General features: G+C 35.2%; 2 protein-coding genes across 2 annotated transcripts; both read left to right on the forward strand.

The window, feature by feature from the left end:
- The first annotated feature begins 474 nt into the window (after positions 1-474).
- On the forward strand, positions 475-972 carry LOC138341640 (uncharacterized). The gene has a single exon (XM_069293148.1). It carries the CDS (start codon positions 475-477, stop codon positions 970-972), a length of 498 nt encoding a protein of 165 aa, XP_069149249.1.
- A 20103-nt stretch (positions 973-21075) lies between these two features.
- LOC138341641 (uncharacterized) lies at positions 21076-23705 on the forward strand. The gene is made up of 5 exons (XM_069293151.1): positions 21076-21590; positions 21888-22130; positions 22229-22281; positions 22535-22784; positions 23615-23705. The coding sequence occupies exons 1-5, from the start codon at positions 21076-21078 to the stop codon at positions 23703-23705; spliced, it is 1152 nt and encodes a 383-aa protein (XP_069149252.1).
- The last annotated feature ends 330 nt before the right edge of the window (positions 23706-24035 follow it).

A 24035-nucleotide genomic window follows, 5' to 3' on the forward strand; every position in this document is an offset into this window, starting at 1 on the left:
GATAGTGTCACATGTTCTTATTTTAGTTTTAATGTTTATATTTTTTTCTTTGTATAAATTCAGACTTTCTATAGATTAATATACACAAGAAATTTCATAAGTTCACTCTATTTTTATTTTTTCAAATTAGTTTCTTGAGTATTTTTGTTCTAACAGTGGCATCAGAGCCTCTAGTTGATCTTACAGGACAAAAAAGGTTTTAACCTACAACAGAAATGGCATCCAAAAACCTACCTTTAAATCCACCATTCACTTTCATTGGTGAAAATTACAAAATCTGGTCTGTGAAGATGCAAGCTTTTTTTGGAAGCCTATGAACTTTGGGAAACTGTGATGGAAGATAAACCACTTGCTGCTCTACCAACAAATCCTACCTTGGCTCAGATCAAATCCAACAATGAAGAGAAGGCAAAGAAATATTAATCCAAGTTGCTTATGCAGAATGTTGTGGCAGATACTCTGTTTTACAGAATAATGGCTTGTAAAACTGCAAAAGAGGCTTGGAATAGGTTGAAAGAAGAATATCAAGGCAGTGATAGAACACGTCAAATACAAGTGTTGAACCTTAAACGAGAGTTTGAGTCCTTGAATATGCAGAAGGATGAAACTATCAGTAAGTATGCTGATAGAATCTCCTTAATTATTAATAATATTAGACATCTTGGTGACGAATTTACAAATAAACAAATTGTGGAGAAAGTTCTTGTGACTCTTCCTGAGAGATTTGAATCTAAGATTTCCTCTCTTGAAGAATCCAAGGACCTGAGCAAACTTTCATTAGGTGAACTAATGAGTGCTCTTCAAGCACAAGAGCATAGGAGGGCTATGAAACGGGAAAAGTTCATTGAAGGAGCTTTCTCTATACAAAAGCAAAAAGGAAAGCAAAAATTCCACCAAAAGAATAAGGGCAAGCATGATGGAGGAAACTATAGTGGAGATGTGAAGCGGAAGTTCTCTTCTTGCAAACATTGAAAAAGAAATACACATCTGGAGAAGTATTGTTTGTGGAGATTTGATGCTATGTGCGACAATTGTAAGCACACGGGACATGTATCCAAGGTCTGCAAATCAAGAGCAAAGTCCTCTTGTGCTTTGCAAGCACAAGTACCAGAAGATGGCGATGCACATGAAGAGCAACTATTTGCAGTTTCCTACTTTTCAATAAGTGAATCTTCTGATTCATGGCTTCTTTACAGTGGTTGCACATATCACTTGTGCAATAATGTTGAACTGTTCAAATTCCTAGATGATACTTACAAATCTAAAGTAAAAATGGGAAACAGTGAGGCGGTAGAAGTCAAAGGCAGAAGTACAGTGTCTACCACAACAATATCAGGTATAAAAAAATATTTTTGATGTTTTGTACACACTTGATATCAGTCAAAAAATTTTGAGTGTTGGACAAATTCTAGAAAATAATTATTCTCTACATTTTAAGAATCGTGAATGTGTTGTTTCTGACCCCTCTAAAGTAGAGCTTTTTATGTCAAGATGAGCAACAAAATGTTTTCACTTGATCGGGAGAAAATAACTGAGCAGGCTTACACTATTACTTCACAAACATGTACAAACCTATGTCACAAATGGTTTGGTCACTTAAATATGAAAAGCATCGACGAGATGAAAAGAAAGGAGCTAGTGGAAAATATGCTTGAATTTCTTTCTAATGCTAGAGTTTGTGAAACTTGCTAATAGGGAAAGCAAACAAAATTTCCATTCCAAGAAAATCAAGTACGAAGAGCTAACCAAAAACTTTAGCTCATTCATACGGATGTTTGTGGCCCAATGAAAACAGATTCGCTGAGAGGTAACAAATACTTTCTCCTCTTTATTGATGACTACACCAGAATGTGTTGGGTTTATTTCATAAGACTAAAGACTGAAGTCTTTGATGTTTTTAAACAATTTAAGGCTTTAGTAGAAAATCAATGTAATTTTAGTATTAAGTCTTTAAGGTCTGACAATGGAGGAATACACTTCTTCTCAATTTGTGGAGTTTTGTAATAGCACAAGTATTGAACGCCAATTGACATTACCATACACTCCACACCAAAATGGCGTGTCCGAAAGGAAGAACCGGACAGTAATGGAGATGGGCAGATGTCTTTTACTCGAAAGAAAGATTCTTAATTAGTTTTAGGATGAGGCAGTCAATACCTCTATATATTTGCTGAACAGATTGCCTACTAAGGCATTGCAGGATATGACTCCATATGAATCTTGGTGTGGGAATAAACCATTAGTACACCATCTGAGAATCTTTGGGTGTATATGTTATTATTGAGTTCCAGAAACAAAAAGGATTAAGTTGGATAACAAGGCTCATAAAGGAATATTTATGGCCTATATAGTTCATCCAAAGGTTACATGATTTTTTGTATGAAATAAGAAAAACTAATTCTCAGCCGAGAAGTGAAGTTTGATTAAGCAGCTTTGGAATTGGAAAAACCAGAAGACCTCTTATGCTGATTCATTTTCAATAGAGCATCATCAACTTCATAAGACGAACTAGTGGATAATGTACCAGTGAGGGGAACTCGATCGTTAAAAGATGTCTATCAATGGTGTAACTTAGTTAGATATGAACCAACAAGCTATGCTGAAGCACAAGACTCTCAGGCATGGAGGAGATCTATGCAAGAAGAACTAGGCACGATCGAGAAGAATGGAACCTGGCAGCTTGTTGAGAGACCTAGAAATCGCAAGGTAATTTGTGTAAAATGGATTTTCAAGAAAAAACTCTATCTTGATGGAACAATTTGAAAATATAAGGATAGATTGGTGGTGAAGAGATACACACAACAATATGGTGTGGATTACCAGGAAACATTTGCTCCTATAGTAAGGTATGACACAATCAAGCTTATTCTTGCATTTGCATATCATAGTTCCTGGCAGATTCATCAACTTCATTTCAAATCGACTTTCTAGAATGGTTTGCTTTCTGAAGATATGTATGTAGAGTAACGTTATGGTTTCTCAACTCCTTGAAAAGAGGAGCAAGTTTATCTCTTTACAAAGGCATTGTATGGCCTAAAACAAGACCCAAGGGCATGGTATGAGAGGATAGACAATCATCTCATCCAACTTGGCTTTAGTAGAAGTCAAAGTGAAGCTACTTTGTATGTGAAAGTCAATGCTGCAGGTGAGTCCTTAATTGTCTCAGTTTATGTGGATGACATGTTTGTGACAAGAAGAAAAATTGAAATAATCCAAAGGTTCAAGAATGAAATGGAGAAAATCTTTGAAATGACTGATCTTGGAGTCAGGAATTACTTTCCCGGCATAGAAGTGTTGCAGTCCATTGATGGCTCATATGCCAGCATAAATACTTTTTAGATATTCTAAACTGGTTCAAAATGCAAGACTGCAAACCTTTCAGTACTCCAATATATACTGGTGTGAAGCTTGATAAGGAAGAGGATTCTGAAAAAGTGGATGATCGTATGTATAGAAGCTTTATTGGCAGTCTCCTATATGTAACCACAAGTAGGAGTGATATTCTATTTGTTGTTAGTTTTCTCTCTAGGTCCATGCATTCTCCTAGAGACACACACCTCACAGGGTCTAAAAGAGTATTAAGATATATTAAAGGAACTAGCAAGTTTGGAATTTTTTCCCAACATCTGCCGAAGTAACCATGAACCTGATTGAGTACTCTGATAGTGATTGGGGTGGTGGAGTTAATGATTCCAGAAGCAAATCTGGATATCTTGTCTATTTGGGGACAAGATGTTTTAGTTGGAGCTCTAAAAAATAAGAACTACATCTCATTCAACAACAAAAACTGAGTACATAGCTGCTGCATCTACTGTGAATCAAGTTATCTAGATAAGGAAGATGATAAAGGACTTAGGCCATGAACAAACAGAAGCTACCAAGATCATGTGTGACAACATTTCAACAATTTCAATATCAAAAAATCCAGTGTTTCATGGTCGAACTAAACATATCAAGATCAAGTTTCATTTTATCAGAGAAGTCCAACAATCTAATGAAGTGTTGCTTGTTCATTGTTCATCTGAGAACTAGCTAGCTGACATTTTCACCAAGTCATTGCCAAAGGAAAGGTTTGAAGATCTGAGACAAAGAATTGGTATTTGCCACAAAAATACCAACGAAGAGTGTTAGACAATTGACATTTTTTCAGCTTATTATTATTTTTACTAATTTTTACTTATTTCAATTTAGTGCTTCTATTTTCTAGCTAGACTTAGTCAACTTAAGTTGCTCGACTTTTTGAAGTTAGTGACCCATTATGGTTGTTAGTGGCCTCCTTTTGTGGTAGTTAGTGATATATCTTCTTATTTTAGTTTTAATGTTTATGTTTTTTCTTTACCTAAATTCAGACTTTCTACAGATTAATATACACAAGAAATTTCATTACTTCACTTTTAAAATCAGTTTCTTGAGTATTTTTGTTCTAAAAGCTTGAAGTCACACTTTGCTGTGAGAGATCTTTGTCACCTCTCTTATTTCTTAAGGTTTGAAGCATCATGGACCCTTACTGATTTGCATGTATAGAAACATCGATATGCTACTGAGTTGTTGCGAAAAATTACAAATGGATGGTTGCAATCCTCTTCCTACATCGTCTGCTTTTTCCTCTAAACTCTCATGTTTTTAAAGATCTCCTTTTCACGATGAAACGTTATATCGCAGAACTGTAGTAGCCATACAATATTTAACATTCACTCGTCCAGATATAGCATTTGCAATCAATAAGGTCTCACAATTCATGCATAGTCCAAGAGAGTCTCATTGGGTTGCTGTAAAATGCATTTTGCGATATATATAATCCACTTCCTCCCATCGTTTATTCTTTGCTCGCCAAAATAATATACTACTTCATGGTTATAGTGATGCGGATTGGGGTGGTTCTGTGGATGATCAGAAGTGAACTACCGGGTTTGCTATCTTTCTTGGGTCTCACTTAGTATCTTGGGCTTCCAAAAAGCAGCAAGATGTTGCACGTTCTAGTACTGACGAGGAGTATCATGCACTAGCCACTATTGCGTCTGAGCAAACTTGGCTGGAAGTCTTACTTTGTGAAATGGGGTGCTTTGAGACTACAACTCCTATAGTTTGGTGTGATAACCTAAGTGCCACTGATTTAACAACTAACCCTATCTTTCATTCCCTCACTAAACATATGGGGATAGACTTTCATTTTATCCATGAAAAGGTGAAGAAAAAATCTTTGGTTGTTCGTTATCTTAGCACGCATTACCAGGTTGCAGATGTTCTCACGAAAGCTCTTTCAAAAGCAAGATTTCAGCTTTTCAGAGACAAGTTGATAATGTCTACTTCCCCATTCAACTTGCAGGGGAGTGTAACGGATAGGCTTAGATAAATCATAATATATCTAAACTATGTAAAAGAGTGAGTAGGTCGTGATGTATTGAGAGACTATTTCTCCTCAATCTGTATTTCCTAGTTGTTATAGGTGTTTATGTTAGTCTACCTCTATAAATATTGCTGTACAGATTTTATTTATGAATGAATATCTTACATAACAAACTCCCCCTGCACCATGCATAAGGAATTTTGTCCCACCACAACGGGTCATAGAACGATAACTATGGATATCCACAAAGTTTGAATCAAATATAAGAAAATTATAGGATTTAGAAATGTAAATACATTAACGACTTAAAGAAAATCTATGAGAATATTTCAAACATTATTTTTTGAGGAATTAATACTCTTTTCCGACTAAATTAATCTTCTTATAGCGGCTAAACTTTTGCCTCTCCATTTCATTATAACATTTGGATTAGGATTGTGAAAAAACAACAATTGTGCGTTTTCAATTTGGTTGTTTGTTTTAAAATCCTAATTACAATATTACAAGTAGTTTTCTTGACTTCTTGAACAATTAATAAGTTTCAAGATTATTTATCTCATTGTTTATACAAAAATAATGAATAAGTTATCTCTGGCAAAGTCCATTTTATATAAATTAACAATGTAGAGGGTGTAAATAAATAAATAAATATTTGAGTCACTCCTACAATCAAATACTTAAACTAATTGGGATTTGGAAATGAAGATGGTATGGATTGGGGTTTTTTCTCTAGATTTGACAAAGCTAATTAAATCTTAAATTAAATAATACTTATATATTACTTGTAAGTTGGATTACAATTTTATTATTTATCTTGAAAATTATTCCTTTTGCATTTTATGTTTAAATAAGGGAAAATGTATAAGTATCTCCCAACCTATGTTCGAAATTTTAGAGACACACTTATATTATACTAAAATTCTATTACACCCCCCTCCGAACTTATATTATAAATATTGTTTTACCCCTTTTTGACCCACGAGACACTATTTTATAGGCCCACCACATTTTGACAACTTTTTCAATGATAGTGGCACGTAGGTTTAAAAGGGATAGAAAATTATTTATAAAAAATTCGAGGAAGATAGTAGGACCTTAGTAAAGTATAAATGTGTCCCTCCGAAATTCCGGACAGTGTGACTTTGGAATAGGATCTTGAAGCTGATTTTGTTTTAGAATACATGGCCTATGTTTTCTCCTTCGGTACTTTGTTTTTGTTAAGCACGTTCTTTAAACATGTTGGCTTATCAGGATCCTCTATTGGATGATGAGCTTCTCTCAGAATCATTTAAATATTCTCGTGGCTTCCCGACAAGTGTCTCAATTGCATTTACACATTTTGTATATCTCTTGTATTGGAATCAGTTTTTGTGAATATCCATTGTTGTCTTTCTATGACGTGTCCTCGTGGAATAAAAATTCTCTCTCCATAAAAGGAAAGCTTTTTATGCCTCCATTTTACAAGACTGAGAAATTTGTTGAACATGGCCCGGCATATTATTCTCATTTGAATTGCACTAATAGTTTTTTTTGCATTTCAGAACAACTATTTATACGACTTGGTGCGATTTCCATTGTAAGTCATTCTCCCTTATAAAAGTGCATTGATAACTATTAAAAAACAAAAATTCTCCTCAGCTCGACTGTTATTAAGAATATGTTTACTTGCAATTGAGTTCCGTATATGTATCTAAATTCAAAATGATAAATCTAAAAGAGGATGTCTGATATTTTTGTTTAGAAACTCAAAATTACGCTTCACACGTGAATTCGGGATTATAGTTCTTTTAAGTTATTTATGAATTACCTGTACATATTTAACAGTGAAGAAAACAAGTTGTTTTGACGACAAATCATGTTGTGGAACAGTACAAGCAAAAACACTGAGTTTTCACTTTTGGTAAATACGAGTCATGGAGAGAGAGTAAAAATACCCCTCCTTGTATGCGTACACATCCGGGGTTTACGTCAATAAGCTGCATACTTATGGTCCACAAGTTATGAAACAGCTTGAATTTGGCTGATGTATGTGGATTGATTGAAGAGTCAACACATATAATTGAATATCCGTGTTTTTATGAAGAAATTATCATTTGGAACCCGGGGTGGAGCTAGAGGTGAGACGAAGTTCATCCTAACCCTTTTGCCAAAAAATTACACTTTACATGCATGGTCAAATTTTTTGTTTATGTATATTCAGAAGACTATGAAAATTCTGTTTGCGATCCGCCACTGATTGTTAGTTCCACAACATTGCTTTTAAGAAATGATGGTTTGCTCATATTGCACATCCTACTTTCACTTTCTTAACTAATTATCGATCGATTGAGCATTGTGCTCCTCAGTAAATAGCCACAGTGATACTCAAAATAAGAGTAACACTATAGATTAGAATTTTCCGACGATCAGGCATTGTTTTATTTTCTGATAAGATTTTGTTCACACAATCCCCTGTGTTATCTAGTGGACAGTTCAAAAAGAAAACAAAGGCAAATGCTATTGTTCACAACAGAATGTATTTTACTAGTAGGACGCCACTTTGCTTATGCATTAAGATAGTCACAGAAGTTTACTATAGTGTATCTACTCAAACCGATTATATTTGCATCACTGGGTACATATATACTTAACTTGAATCTTGCAATTTTCAAAACTGAAAAATTGAACTTGAGAGTTTTATGGATGAATGAGATAAGCAAATTCATTGATAAAGATCAAATTTAATACCTAGAGGTAACACACTAATATCTTTTCTTGTGCCATTTCATTCTTGAAAGAATTTTGTGTTCCAATTTTACATCCATCCTTGAAATCCATCTTGGATATTTAGTTGACAACATTATGCATATTTTGGACAGTCCAATAATTGTTGGTTTTTAAAAGGTGTGAATGGAAATAAAGAGTTTATACTTTTATGAAGAGTTGCGATTTTCATGAAAGGTTGCAACTTTTATGAAAAGTTATGATTTTTATGAAAAGTTGCGAATTTTATGAAAAGTTGTGACTTTCATGAAAAGTTGTGACTTTTATGAAATGTGACGACCTTTCCCAAAGATTGTGACTTTTCCTAAGGTTTGTGACCTTTCCTGTAAGACACAATAAGATCCTTTTCGCACTACCATTTGTTTTATATAAATTGAGGAATTTCCTCTCATTTAAAAAAAAATACAATTTATGGACTTCTCTTCTACTCTAAATCTAGTATACTAAGTGTACTATGCTGCCGTTGAGTGGTTCGCTGACACCAGCGTTTTGGGTATCAATATACTGGTGATTGAAATCATTCTACCATGGGGGACGGGTTCCAAATCAAACCTCGAATACTAGAGGGGAATAATTTCCTTAAGGGGACACTTTGCATTTAGTGAGCTTAACCTTCTTTTTCTTTATGTTTTTCCAGATTTTGGTATGTGTTACAAATTTTAGATTTGTGAATTAATTTCAGTTCTTCTATTCTTTTGTTCTTCACTGGTTCATTAAAGTTTGGTAACTTCGTATTTCTGCAAAGTTTGTTGGAATTAGTAAGATTCTTTAGACACATATTAACAACAATTCTTCTTTAACAAAAATATTTTGTATATTTTTTCAAATCTGTTTATGATTCTAGTTTCGCTAGTAGTTTTAATTTTCTAGTTGTGAAATGTTCTTAATCTTTTTTTTCTTACAAAATTCTGAAATTTATTGTTCTGAGTATCTTAGGAATACAAGAGGAATAATAATCTTAAGGAAATTATTATACAGTTAGTATTTCTTGTATTCTACTAATTGAGAGAATATGATCATGGAAATAGAAGATAAATGCATTACTTCTCAATATTTGTTGCTTTGTTTAGCAAAGTTGAAGTGAGAATGTACCAGAAAAATAGGTTGTATTCCAATCAAAGATTACACCCGGTAACCTTCTTATTGTCTATCTAAGGAGGAAAATAGTTTCTAAAGGTTAATAATATTGATATTTATCATGTGTGTATTCGGAAAAAGTTTTGCAAATCGTATATTTTTAAATTTTTTTGTCAAATATTGTTGCCTTTAAAATTTACTAGTTTGCATAATGAGATATGCATATATTTTGTTTGATACTTAGTATGTTAAAATGTTATAGTTGGAAGACTATTGGAAAGAAAAACATTTCTATGTGATGGTCTAGAATATGTGTTATTATGTTTGGAGAAAAAAAAGACTTTTGTAGTTTTGTACTCCATGTGAAATGATAGTATATCTGATTTTTGTAGACTAAAAACTTTTGTGATTTTCTACTCTGGATAAATTGGACTATGCATTTGGTTTGAAGAATGTGAAAACATCACATAATAAGTCATTGTTGTACTTTTGATTTTATATAAACTTCATTGTTATCTAGAAATAAATTGTATAATTTTTTTGGTCCATATTGTTAGTATTTAGAAAACTAAGTTGTATGTCTATAGTGATAGAGGAAAAATACCAGTGACTTAGAGTTCGTGACTTTATGCCTCTATGGAATAAACTTTGACATTGTTTAAACATTTTTAAAAAAATTGAAGGAATATAATTCTTTAATCGAATAATATTTTCAAAAGAGATTTCATATTGTTAATGACATTTTGAAAGTCTAGGAAAGTATGTGTAAAGACAATTTTCAAATACTTGAAAAATATTTTTGATATTACATTTAAAAGGTGGGGGTTCTTTGTTTATGATTAGACTTGGTGTCTAATTTAACTTTGGAGCAAAATATATGAAATTCAATGATACTTTTATATCATGTTAGACCCACAAAATTCTTGGAGTATATTCGGTATTGTGGTTGTTGAGTTTCTCTATTACTAGTATACGGTATGACTAGTATGAAGCTACCAAATAATATGTATACTTGTTCAAAATGAATGTGTTCTTTTATGATAAAGCGTCACTCTATAACAATCAAATTGAAAGTTATGGAAAGGTCCTTATGAAAAGGACATTTGACAAGGTGATGACTCTAAACAATGTTTGTGTCACATAAAATTGTATGAAATATGAACAAAATATTAGTGAGGAAAAAACTACCTCGGGAAGAGCTTTTCAAACTCAATAGTTTTATCTGTTCTTACTTGCTTGAGTCAATGATTGTGACATGAACACTTGGGGCATGTTAATTACAAAATCTTTTAAGGAAGACTAATAAACTTAGAAGTTTTGTCTAACTTGGAGTTTAATAAATAAAAATGTCAAGTTTTTGTGGAATCTAAAGTTAACACCATCTCATGGTGGGAAAAAGTATCTTGTTACTTTTGTTGATAATTGCATTAGAAATAACTATGTTTATTTGCTGAATGGTAAGGATGAAACAATAGAAATGTCTAGACAATGTGATATGAAAGTTGAAAATCAGTGTGGAAAAAGATAAGAGGTGATAAGAATGGAGAGTATAAATATCCTTATGCAGAAACATGTCTTGAAAGTGGAATTATCCATCAAACTACTGCCATATTCACCTCATCTAATGAAAAACCGAACGTTGAAATAAATGATGGATACATTATTTATAAGTTCGGGTTTACAAGAAAACTTGTGTGGAGAAACTATCATTAATGCATAAGGTAACAACAAAAAATTGTCTTTTTAGAAAGAAAGCGATTTTGTTTGTTCAGGATACAATATTTTCCATATGATAAATAAGAAAGGAAATCCCACTTGAAATATTTTAAAGTGTGGGGGTATCTAGCCAAAGTCCAAGTTCTTATTCCTAAAAGAATTAAAATAGGACCTATGACTGTGGACTGTAAAATTAGACTTGAGTAGTCCATAGAAGGGTCTAAAAGGCCTAGGAAAGGAAAAATGATAATATAATTAATAAATATAACACCCCATAGCCAAAACAGACCATAAATTAGTTTTTTAGAAAAATCTGCAGGTGCTACCAACAGTGGCATCGACGGACCATAGCCTGAACCATGGTCCATCCTTCATAACCGTCAATGGGATCAGAAACTCCAAAAAATTTGAGCCTAGAAAAATTGGTCAAGTCTTGGACGACGGACGGACTTACGGTCCGTAGGTCAAACGACGGTCCGTAGTCTGTGACCGTCGATCAAGACTCCCTTCAACCATTATCTGAAAAGAGCTATGGATGACCAACATGGTTCGTAGGTGGACCTACAGTCCGTAGGTGGAAAATTTGCAGCCAGTTAAGGGGAAATGCAGTTGTGTCAAGTTAAAATTATCATAAGTCTTAGCACCTACCCACAATTACATAATTAATTTATCTTTCATTATCCACCGACATTGGTAAAATCAGACCTCCGAGTAAAATGTTATGCTCATTTTAGTAAAGGACTGTCGAATAGGCCCTCACAACGGACCCAACGATGGGGCGTCGAGCGCATGATGGACCGTTAGGCCTGGCCATCGTGAGGCTCGGCAACAACCTTCCCAGGGGTCTTGACCTTTCCTACTGCATTTAAACCTTATGTTACGTCGTTTTGACCCTAAATTATCATATTTTAGTCAGTTTAAGCCTAGAAACATAATTAAAACATATCTAAATCAAATTGTTAAATCAAAACTTAAAAATTTAGAAGCAAGAGAGGAGAAAAAACTCAAGAACCCTAGTTCAAGAATGCCACAAGCTCCAGTACTTCCAATCCCGAACATAAGTATTTGTCCGTGGATTTCATCACCAGGTATGTGAGATTTCACTAGTGGGTTCCTTTTACCTATTGGGTCCTTAGTTTCAGTCAGTTCTTGATTCTCTTATCATGATTAAACCTATGGTTTCTAGAACTTTGATACAACTTCATGAATTTATTAAATATATGTTCCAAATCAGATTATCAAGTAATTACTCAAATTATCGCAGACATTTCAGAACCCTAACTTTGTATTTCTTTAGTTCTTGTATTACACATTCTAGGTGATATATTTCAAACACTTCAGATATACATGCCTCAGTTATAAATGCATAATTACTAGATTAATTATTGCATTCTCAGTTTGCATGTTCAGTTTCGAGCTATCCAGTATTTATAGAAATTCAGATATAATCAGCTAATTTACAAAATACATTACGAGTATCATAATATCGAGTCGGACCAGGGTTTAGCGTACCCAATAGTCCCAGAACTACTAGACTAGTAGGTTGTAAGTCCCCTCTATGGGCAATCAGCTTACTGATCACTCCAACATGCCTTTATACCATTTTTCAGGGTATATTGTGTCCTCTCAATGGGGCGTATACAACGGACTCCACATTTAGCTCATGTTGTTTTGTTATCGATTATTAGTATCTCCCACAGTTAAGTCAGACTCTCTACCTTGACCATTTATCCGTATATTAAGTATTCAATTCCAGCATGTTATAAATTGGTCATTGCATCCAAATAGCTCATATATTAGCACATAACGTTCAGATTATTATACTTGCTTTTATGCTTGTTCAGTTATGTTTTATTTTAGCTTTACTGTATCCTCCATGCTCAGTACCTTTCAAGTACTGAGGCATACGTGCGCTACATCTTCTCGTGATGTAGGTTCATGTTCTCAGCATCCAGGTCATGCATAGATCTTTTTCCCGATCTCTAGTTCAGCAGATCCAGTGGTGAGCCCTCATTCTCCGAGGACTTTTACAGTCATGAGTTTCATTTCAGTCTTTAGTCATTTAGTTTTAGTTTTTGCTAGATTTAGCTGGGGCTTGTCCCAGTATTTATATTCTATTTTAGAGGCTATTTTCACACATAGTTAGATTCAGCTTATTATTGAGTTAATATTTCTTTTGTATAAAACTTATTGTTTTCAAATATCTCAGTTATAGAATGTGGGTATTCCCCATCTTTTAAGTTTAAGTATGATTTGGCTTACGCTGTAGTTTATTATCTTTAGTATGCTCATGATCATGCTAGTAGCATTAGCTTAGGATCACTTGTGGTCCTAGGTTCCGTGTCCCCGTCTTGGGGGTATCTCGGGGCGTGACAAAACATTGTATCAGAGCACTAGGTTCAAGAGTCTTAAGATGTCTGAAAAAGCCTCACTAAGTAGTGTCCTTTTCATGGGTGTGAAGTGCACTACATCTAATGTTAGGGAGGCTATAAAGTGTTTTTGGAAAAACATCACTTTCTTGTTACTCTTATCGTGCATAAGGTATGATCTTATTCCATTGTAACTTGGCGTTCTACGTTTCAAATCATGTCTTCTCATAGAGCTAATGCTAATAATGCGAATTCCAGGAATGCAAATGCAGCTCCTCCCATCCTAGATGAAGAAGTCTCCAATGCAAAGTTCAGGAATTCCAAACTGATGTTGGCTCAAAGTATGACTAACCAAAACAATCAGTAGGTTCTAGTTCCTACTAAAAGAAATGACCAATTAGTGGAAGCCATAGTTTGTGATTTTGTTAGGATGAATCCGCCTATGTTTTTAGGATCGCAAGTTGGTAAGGACCTACAGAAGTTCATTGATGAGGTCAAGAAAATATTTGGTGTGATGTCAGTAACTGGTAGTAATAGTAGAGATTGGCATCTTACAAACTCAAGAATGTGACTCACATATGGTTCACTCAGTTGAAAGACAACAGACATGACTTTGTCTTTTGTAACTACGTATAGCAGTCCAAATTAGTATCAGTCCAGAAACTCTCTCAGAACCCTTCTCAATCTCTACTCCAGTCGGTGACCCAGATATAGCTAGACGGATATACAAAAATTGGCCTATCACAGTCTCTCAGAAAGTCACCTCAACAGATCTAGTAGAATTAGAAATTGTAGACTTTGATTTCATTCTAGGCATGGATTGGTTACACTCATGTTATGCCTTAGTTGATTGTAGAACTGGGATTGTTCATTTTCAGTTTCCAGACGAACCAATCTTAGAATGGAAAGGTAGTAGCCTAGTGCATATAGGTCGATTTATTTCTTTCCTAAAGGCTAGAAAGATGATATCTAAGGGTTATCTCGATCATCTAGTTCGGGTTAAGGATTCTAGCCTTTAAACTCCATCTTTTGAGTCAGTTCTAGTACTTTGTGAATTTCAAGATGTATTTCAAAAAGATCTTCTCGGGGTTCCTCCCGAAAGGAAATCGACTTTGGAATTAATCTCTTTCCAGATTCCCAGCCTATTTCTATTTCTCCTAGTAAAATGGCTCCAGCAGAGCTTAAGGAATTGAAAGAGCAATTGAAACATCTTCTAGATAAGGGTTTCATCAGACCTAGTATTTCACCATTGGGTGCCCCAATATTGTTCGTAAAGAAGAAAGATGGTTCTTTCAGAATGTACATTGACTATAAATAGTTGAACAAGGTCCCAATCAAGAATAAGTATCCCATCCCCAAGATTGATGACTTGTTTGACAAACTTCAGGGTTCTAGTTATTTCTCAAAGATAGACCTTAAATCGGGTTATCATTAGTTCTGAGTCATAGATAGTGACATTCCGAAAATAGCCTTCAGAACTCGGTATGGTCATTATAAATTTGTAGTTATGTCGTTTGGACTAACCAATGCTCCTGCAGCTTTCATGGATTTGATGAACAGAGTGTTCAAACAGTACTTAAACTCATTGTTTTCAAATATCTCAGTTATAGAATATGGATATTCCCCATCTTTTCATTTTAAGTGTGATTTAGCTTTCGCAATCATTTATTATCTTTAGTATGCTCCTTATCATGCCAGCAGGGTTATCTTGGGATCACTTGTGGTCCTAGGTTCCGTGTCCGCATCTCAGGGGTAGCTTGGGGTGTGACAATAAAGATATTTAGAGGCTTAGTAAGTTTTAAAGGACATTTACTTCCTTCGAATGTGATTTTCTAACATTTCTTGTGTCTTCTGTAGACTCATCCTTTGGAAAGCTTGTTTCAATAAACAATATTGAAAGTTAATTGATCTTCTTCCAGAAAATAAACCTTTGGGTTCAAAGTGAATCTTTAGAAGGAAATAACAGTTGATAGAACTGTTGAAAAATATAAAGCAAGACATTGCGTCAAAGGCTTTAGACAAAAAGAAAGTTTTGATCTTGTCGATATATATACTCGTTAGTAATTAGAATTACATCCATTCGGATGCAAAAATTATTAGTTGTTATATGTGACATAAAAATTCATCAAATGAATATGAAAAGAACTTTCATAAATGTAAAATTGGAGGAATAAATTTACATTAAACAACCCGATGGTTTTGTGGATCCTGGTGAATAAAAGAAAGTATACGAACTTGTTAAGTCACATTATGGACTAAAAGAAGCAACCAAACAATGACATTATGGAAGTGATAAACATGTTCACATTAAAATCATAAGGTCAATGTTTGTTCGTACATTGGTGATATGTAGATCATCAATAGAGACAGTAATGACATAAATGCTACTAAACATATGCTAGAAAGTTTGGAATGAAAAATATTGGAGTTGCTAATACGATCTTAGATATATTAATCCTTAGAAGTCCATAATGTTTAGCATTTTCACAGTCTCATTGCATTGAAAAGGTACTTGACTAGTTCAAATATTTGGATGTCAATATTTTTGAATCTCCTATAAATGTAAGTTTTGCATTTCAAAAGAGTAAAAGAAAAAGTGACTCACAATTGGGTTGTGCTAGAGTATTGGGAAGTATGATGTATATCATAAAGTGTGTGTGATCAGATATAGCATTTGCTCTTATAAACTGAGTTGGTTCACAAGTGATCCCAAATAAGCTCATTAGATGACAATAAATAGAGCTTTGGAGTATTTAAAATAATACGTAAAACTACATCTTGACTTATAACAATATCCAACAGTATTGAAAGGATATAATAATGCAAATTGGATCATCAGACAAATTAAGTAAAATCCATGAGGGGATATGTATTTACTCTTGGTAGAGGAGAAGTCTCTTGGAAATATTTCAAAAGAGACATGTATCGCTTGCTCTACAATGATCTCTGAGCTAGGTTCTCTAGATATGGTCGGTGAATAAGTTGAAAGACTCCAAAATTTCTTGATACATATTATATTTTGGCCCAAACCATTGGCATTAGTATGCATACACTTAGATAGTCAAGATGCAATACGCAGGGCATGAAGCATGACGTATAACGGAAAGTCTCCTCATATATGACATAGATATGATACCGTTAGAAAAATACTCTCTAATGGAATTATCAGAATTGACTACGTGAAGTCAAAGGATAATGTTCCATATTCACTTACAAAAAAGGCCTAACTAAAGACAAAGTTTAAAGATCATCTAAGGGAATGAATTTATGGCTTAGGATAAGTCATCATGGCGGTAATTCTATCTACAAGACAAGAGATCCCAAAAGATAGATTCAAAGACAAAAACAAATTGTGAATGACGATTCGACATTGTCAACAAACTCTATCCATTCTCATGATGAAGACAATGCTCAGGGACAAGGATACAACATTAGGACTTATTAAAGATTTAATAAAGTTTAATGGTTTTAATGATATGCTAAGTTTGACAAAGTTGACCAAATATTGTATCTAAGCGATAACACAATTAGAAATCACCTATGTGAGTGCGAAGTGTGAACCTCTTCAAAGAATATGATTGTCAAAAGACCATATCTCTATACACTCATGAAAACAGGAGGTGTTCATGGCTGAAACAAATACAATCGTAAGAATGATAAACGGTAAAGGGTTAATTGTGTGACATATGGTTGTCTAGGTATACACAAAAGCTTGACGATTCAAAGATATCGCATCTACCGATTGACCGAGTATATCAGACATATGGTCACTACGAAAAGCCCGAGAGTAAACCTACTTATCTAGATGCAATAAATTCTTGCTTGTAAAGTACACATACTTGTCCATTTCTTTGCCTTGTAGTCATTCCCCATTCATGTGGGGATTGTTGAGTTTTAAAACGTGCGAATGGAAAATGAAGAGTTTCGACTTTTAAGAAGAGTTGTAACTTTTATGAGAGGTTGCGACTTTTATGAAAAGTTGTGACTTTTATGAAAAGTTGTGACTTTTATGAAAAATTGCGACTTTTATGAAAAGTTGTGACTTGTATGAAAGGTGATGACCTTTCCGAAAGATTGTGACTTTTCCAAAGGTTTGTGACCTTTCCTGTCAGGCATAATAAGAACATTTTCAGACTACCCTTTGTTTTCTCTAAATTGAGGGATTTTCTCTCATTTTCAAAAATAAAATTTACAGACTTTTTCTTCTACTACTAAATCTTTTATTCTAAGTGTACTCTACTGCTGTTGAGTGGCTCGGTGACACCAGCATTTTGGGTATCAATACATTGGTGATTGACATTATTCTACCATAGGGGGACACATTCAAAATCAAACCTCGGATACTAGAGGGGAATAATTTCCTTAAGGGGACAGTGTGCATTCAGTGAGCTTGATCTTCTTTCTATTTTCCAGATTCTGGTATGTGTTACAAATTTTAGATTTGTGAATTAATTTCGGTTCTTCTATTCTTTTGTTCTTCACTGGTTCATTAAACTTTGGTACTTTCGTGTTTCTGCAAAGTTTTTTGGAATCAGTAAGATTCTTTATAAACATATTAAAAACAATTCTTCTTTATAAAAAATATTTTGTATATTTTTCTAATCTGTGTATGATGGTAGTTTCACTAGTTTTAATATTCTAGTTGTGAAAATGTTCTTAAACATTGTTGTCTTACAAAGTTCCTCAAAGGTTTGTTCTGAGTATGTTAGGAATACAAGATAAACAACAATAACAATTCCACAACCTTAACCCATGAGAACCTCCTGCAACTTATTATTAATGAATCTCCTTCTCCTTCTTCTTCATCTAGCCCAAATGGAGTTGTTTCTTCTGGTATCCCATCATTACCGCCACAATCTTTTAAGAGTGGCAATCCATGTAACCCATAGGTGCCTTGGTATGAACTATTCTTAAACGTATCAAATTATTTTCCTTTAAGGATGCATCCAACAAGATGATTGCGAGTGAGATTTAAGACTTCAAGTGATGTGACAGATACAAGTTGTGGAATTTTTCCGTTGATTTTGTTAGATGAGAGATCCAATGATTCAAGTAAAGATAAATGATGCAATGATGTTGGTATATAACCTTCAAAGCGATTATGAGATAATTTTAGCGTGCGAAGCCCAATGACATCTCCAATAATACTTGGGATATCACCTTCAAATCTATTCCTTTTGAGATTGATAATAATCTCTGCAGTCAAAACTCAAGGAAGTTCAAGCTCCTGGCCCTTTGTTGTCACTATAAAGGAACTTGTGTAATAAACAAAAAACCTATCTACTACATACTCTAGTCTTCCATTTCTCTCATTAATTATTTTCATAGCTTCAAATTCTTAAAAAGACTCACTAGTAATCTCCACTAAATCCATTGGATGAGAAATCTGATGTACCGTAGTTTCACAGTACTTTCAATATTTTATTCATAAAATTGGTGTGGGTCTAGAACCTTTTTGTAGTAATTTTAATTTGTTTTTGTCTTTGATTTGTAGGGAAGTTGACCAAAACTGAAACACAGGAGGCTGTGGAAATTAAGTGCAGATTCGACCCATGAAGGCCATCGACGGACCTTCGTCTCATCGATGGAATGTAGGTGGTGACCGTCGATTGGAGGTTTAGGCATCTAGAAGAAACTCGGGGAATTATGACTAAGTCTTGGGCTACAGAAGGATCGACGGTTCGTCGACTGATGATGGAACGTCCTGGTAAATCGTCAATGTGATCATAGAATGTCCCAGTGCACAGTGTTATAGAAAAAGCTAAGTATTGAACAACGAGATACATCTATGGAACGTTGATGAATCGAAAAACTGTGATCTTAGTCCGTCAATTTGATTAGAGAAGATGCAAAGTGCAAGCTTTGAAAAGATGCTAAGTATGAATGGATGGAGGCAGTCAACGGTCTTCGTTTCACCGATGAACTTTCTATGGGGTTCGTCAATTGAAGTCTTTTTTTGCGAAAACTTTCCTTATTTTGAATCCTTTTTTATTTAGTACTCTTTTTATTATAATAGGGTTAAAAAACTCGTATTTTAGGTAGGATTCTTTTACTATTTTCATACTTTTGTTCTTGGAGATTTGTTTTTGCTATAATTCAAATTTCCATATTTGGTTTTCCAGATAATTGTGTGATTTCAAGTTGAATTTCTGGATTTACTTCAAATTAGTCAAAGTAAGTTCATGATTTATTATTTATCAACAATGAACTGTGTTCTTCTAAGCATGGGTAACTAAATTCACAACTAGGGTAGTGGAAACCTTGGGTAATTAACAAAATAACCCTAGTTAAATAACATTTCTCAATTAGGTTAATGCATGCATCGATAATTCATTCATTAACTTTCTCCGTCGGTTGATGCTCACAACCAAGTGATTGTGGAGAACCCTGGTGCTGGTGCTTAGAAGAAGCAACCTCACATCCCATGCCCTTAAGGGTTCTATAGGGGCAACATAAACATCACCGACTCTGATGGGCTTCTTCTCCTACCTCCTCTACCATAGGGTCACACATTCGTAGTAACTAGTATCTTGATGGAGATGCTCACCACCAGAGTTTGGTTTTCGGAGCTACCATATGAGGATCCTCATGCTCACATTGCTAAAATTAGGTTGGTGTGTAAGAGTTGTGTAGAGAGGCTAGACTTGGATAGGAATGTCATTGGATTAAGGGTGTTCCCTTTCTCACTGACGGGAGAAGCCACAATATGGTTCACTAAGTTCTCCAATAATGGATCTATACTTCAGAACAGTTGAGGGATGTGTTTCTAGCACGGTACTACCCAATGTCTAAAAAGATCAACCACAAAGATAAAGTGAACAAATTTGTGGCATTTCCAGGGGAGTTGGTGAGTAGCTCTTAGGATAGGTTCACCTAATTTGTGTGAAGTCCCAAACCACCGCATTGATAATGAGTCATTAAAAGAGTACTTCTATTGGGGGCAAGATCATAATGATAAGTCAGTACTTGATACTATTGCATGTGGTACTTATGGTGAGTGCACATATGCATAGATTCCACAGAAGTTGGAGAAAATCTCTCACAACAATAAGGCTTGGAGAACTGGAAGTCAGACACTGGGAGAAGCACTTTTGCAATGCAAGCTACACAAATCAGACCGCAAATAAGATTCTTGAAGAGATGGCCCAATGAGAACTGAGCTCGCATTAGTATTTAAACATGTCACTAGGGTGCAGAGAAAGTGAATGCGGTAAATTTTTTTACTAAACCACCACCGCCAGCGGATGACTACTACAATAAAAATAATTCTTATGCAGTGAGCAGATAGGGGTTTTTCGACTGAACGCCCAAGGCTCCAATCTGGAGAATTAGCGCCAAGGTCAAGGAAATCAAGGTCAGAATTTTGGGAATTACAAGAGAAAGGGCCATTATGTTTGAGATGGAAATTACAACTGTGACAATAACTTCAACCAGGGTAACTATGGTAATAGAAACGATCGGAGTGGGCCCTATGTTCTGCCTCAAAATAAGAAATTTTCTCCTAAGGATGGTGGAGGTAGTATGGAGCGAGTTGAAGATATGTGGCAAAAGATGTTGAGGAGGTTTGATGCTACTGATGAGCATGCCAAAGAGATAAGAGGTGATTTGGCTAATATTGGGCAAAAGATGGATGCACATGTAATCTCAATCAAGAATTTTGAGGTTCAAATTTCCCAATTGTCTACTATTGTGAACCCACGTCAACCGAGTACTCTTCGTAGCAATACTGTCCAAAATCAGAAAAATGATGGACATTTCATGACAATCATAACTTGAGAGGGTAAGCAAACTATTGATCCACCTATGCCATTTGGTGTGGAAGATGAGGTGAGAAAAGATGATGAGGTAGTTGAAGATAATGATGAGTTGGTGGATAAAGTGGTGAAAGAAGCAGAGATACCCCAAAAGGTGACTCCAGTTCCCAGACCACAACCACCATTTCCGCAAAGATTGGTGAAGAAGACTGAGGATGGTAAAAACTGTCATTTTATAACTATGTTGAAACAACTTTCCATTAATGCCCCTTTCATAAAAGCTCTTGAACAAATGCCCGGTTATGTCAAGTTCATGAAAGATATGGTTATTAAGAAGATATCGGTAAGTTTTGAGGATGATGATCAAATACAACATTGTAGTGCTATTGCTACAAGATCTCTTGTGCAAAATAAAGAAGATCCGGACGCTTTCATTATTCCATGTACGATCGGGTTGTTACACTTTTCTAAAGAATTATGTGATATTGGTGAAAGCATAAATTTCATGCCTCTTTCTATTTACAAGAAGTTTGGTTTGGGTGACCCAAAGCCCAATGGGAAGCGGTACTGATGGCCGATCGAACGATGAAGAGGCCTATTGGGATAGTCCATGGTGTGTAAGTGAAGGTGAAGTTATTTATATTTCCGGTTGATTTTGTGATTCTTGTCTGTGAGTGGATTTTGAGCTGCCTATTATTCTTGGAAGGCCATTGCTTACTACTGGTCGCGCCTTGGTTGTCATGGAATAAGGGCAAATGATGTTTATGTTAAATGATGAAGAAGCAACTTCAACATTTGTAGGTCCATGAAGAAAAGTGGTGAGCTATAAACGGTATCTGTTATATCCTACACGATTGAGAGTACGTCTGAGGTACAAATCGAAGAGCGCCTTGGTGTTGAGGCACTAGTGGCAGTTATCATGAATTTTGAGAGTGATGGTATTGAAGAGTATGGGTCGTTTGTTGCAAAACATGATAGAGGTAAATTTCCTTTCAAAGCAAAGAAATTGGAGTTAGATATGAAGCATCGCGAGTCTCCACTCGCAAAACCATCTATTGAGGAGGCCCCAAAATTAGAGCTTAAGTCTCGACCACCTCATCCGAGGTATGTATTCTTCGGAAGAGATGAGACTTTGATATTAATCATTGTATCGAATATGAATATGGAACAAGTAGAGTGTCTTGTAAAAGTGTTAAAAAAAGGTTCAAACGAGCCATTGGTTTGACTATTGCGGACATTATTGGGATCCCACCTGGTATTTGTTCACACAAAATCCAACTCATGCCCGATCACAAGCCAAGTATTGATCACCAAATACGTTTAAATCCACCTATACAATAGGTAGTTAAGAAGAATATTATTAAGTAATCGGAAGCAAGAGTCATATATCCTATCAGAGATAGTAGTTGGGTATGTCCTATTCAGTGTATGTGTAAAAGGGGGAATGACAGTGGTCCCTTATGAGAAGATTGAGCTTGTTCCAATGAGTCTTGTGACCGAATGAACAGTTCGTATGGATTACCGAAAGTTTAATGCATGGACTGAGAAGGACCATTTTCCTATGCTTTTCATGGATCAGATGTTAGATAGGCATGCAGGAAAAAGGTGGTACTATTTTCATGATGATTATTGGGGTTACAATCAAATCTCTATTGCACTGGAGGATCAGTATAAAACCATCTTTACTTGCCCTTATGGGACATTCGCATTCAAGAGGATGCCTTTTGAGTTGTGTAATGCGGATGATACTTTTAAGAGGTGTGTGATATCGATTTCTCCGATATAGTGGAGGATACTATTGAGGTGAATATGATAAATTTTTAGTTGTTGGTGACTCTTTTGATCGTTGTTTGAGTCACTTGGTCGAGGTTCTTAAAAGACGTGAAGATTTCAATCTTGTGGTAAATTGGGAAAAATGTCACTTCATGGTGAAAGAGGGTATTGTATTGGGCCATCGTATCTCAGAGAAGGAGATAGAGGTGGATTGAGCCAAAGTTGAGGTTATAGAGATACTTCCTCCACCTATCTCTGTATAAGTGTGAGAAGCTTTTTTTGCCATGCGGGCTTCAACCGGATGTTTCTTAAGGATTTCTCACAAATTTCACATCCTCTGTGTAAGTTAGTTGAGAAAGAATGTAAGTTCTATTTAATAATCCTGTCTGAAGGCATTTGGAGAGTTGAAGGAGAAGTTGGTGTCTGCGCGCATAATTATTTCCCCCGATTAGAGTAAGCCATTTGAGGTGATGTGTGATGCAAGTGGGTTGCTCTTGGTGTGGTATTGGGACAAAGAAAGGATAAAATCCTTCACCCAATCTATTATGCAAGTAAGGCCGTAACTAAAGCACAAAAGAATTACACTATGACTTACAAGAGCTCCTTACTGTGGTATTTTCTCTAAAAAATTTCCGCTCCTATTTGCTTGGCACAAGAGTTATAGTGCATATTGACCACTCTGCTTTGAGATATTTGATGGCAAATAAGGATGGGAAACAAAGGTTGATTAGGTAGGTGCTACTCTTGCAAGAGTTTGATATTGAGTAGAAAGATAGAAAACGGATGAAAAATCAAGTTAACGATCACTTGTCCAGATTAGAGGATGAATCTATGCGAGATTTGGGTGAAAAGGCTAATATTGATGATACCTTCCCTGATGAGCATTTATTTGGCCGCTTCTCATGAATTGATTCCATGGTTTGTCGATTTTGCAAATTATCTGGCTAGTAATATAGTCCCGTCGGACTTTTCCTTCCATGTGAAAAATTTCTTTTGGAATGAGCCTAATTTATACCGGAGTTAGGATGATGGGCTTATTTGTTGGTGTGTACCGGAAGTTGAGATGCTATATGTTTTTGAGGCACGCCATTCCTTGCCTGTGGGTGTGCATCAATTGTATCTGGACTTCCCATAAAATTTTTCAGTTTGGGTACTATTGGTCAACCATCCACCAAGATGCTCATGAGTTTGCCAGGGAATGTGATAGGTTCCAAAGAGATGGAGTCATTTCGAAGA

This window comes from Solanum lycopersicum, chromosome 1 (genome assembly GCF_036512215.1).
Source record: "Solanum lycopersicum chromosome 1, SLM_r2.1".
In the NCBI taxonomy this organism is placed as follows: domain Eukaryota; kingdom Viridiplantae; phylum Streptophyta; class Magnoliopsida; order Solanales; family Solanaceae; genus Solanum; species Solanum lycopersicum.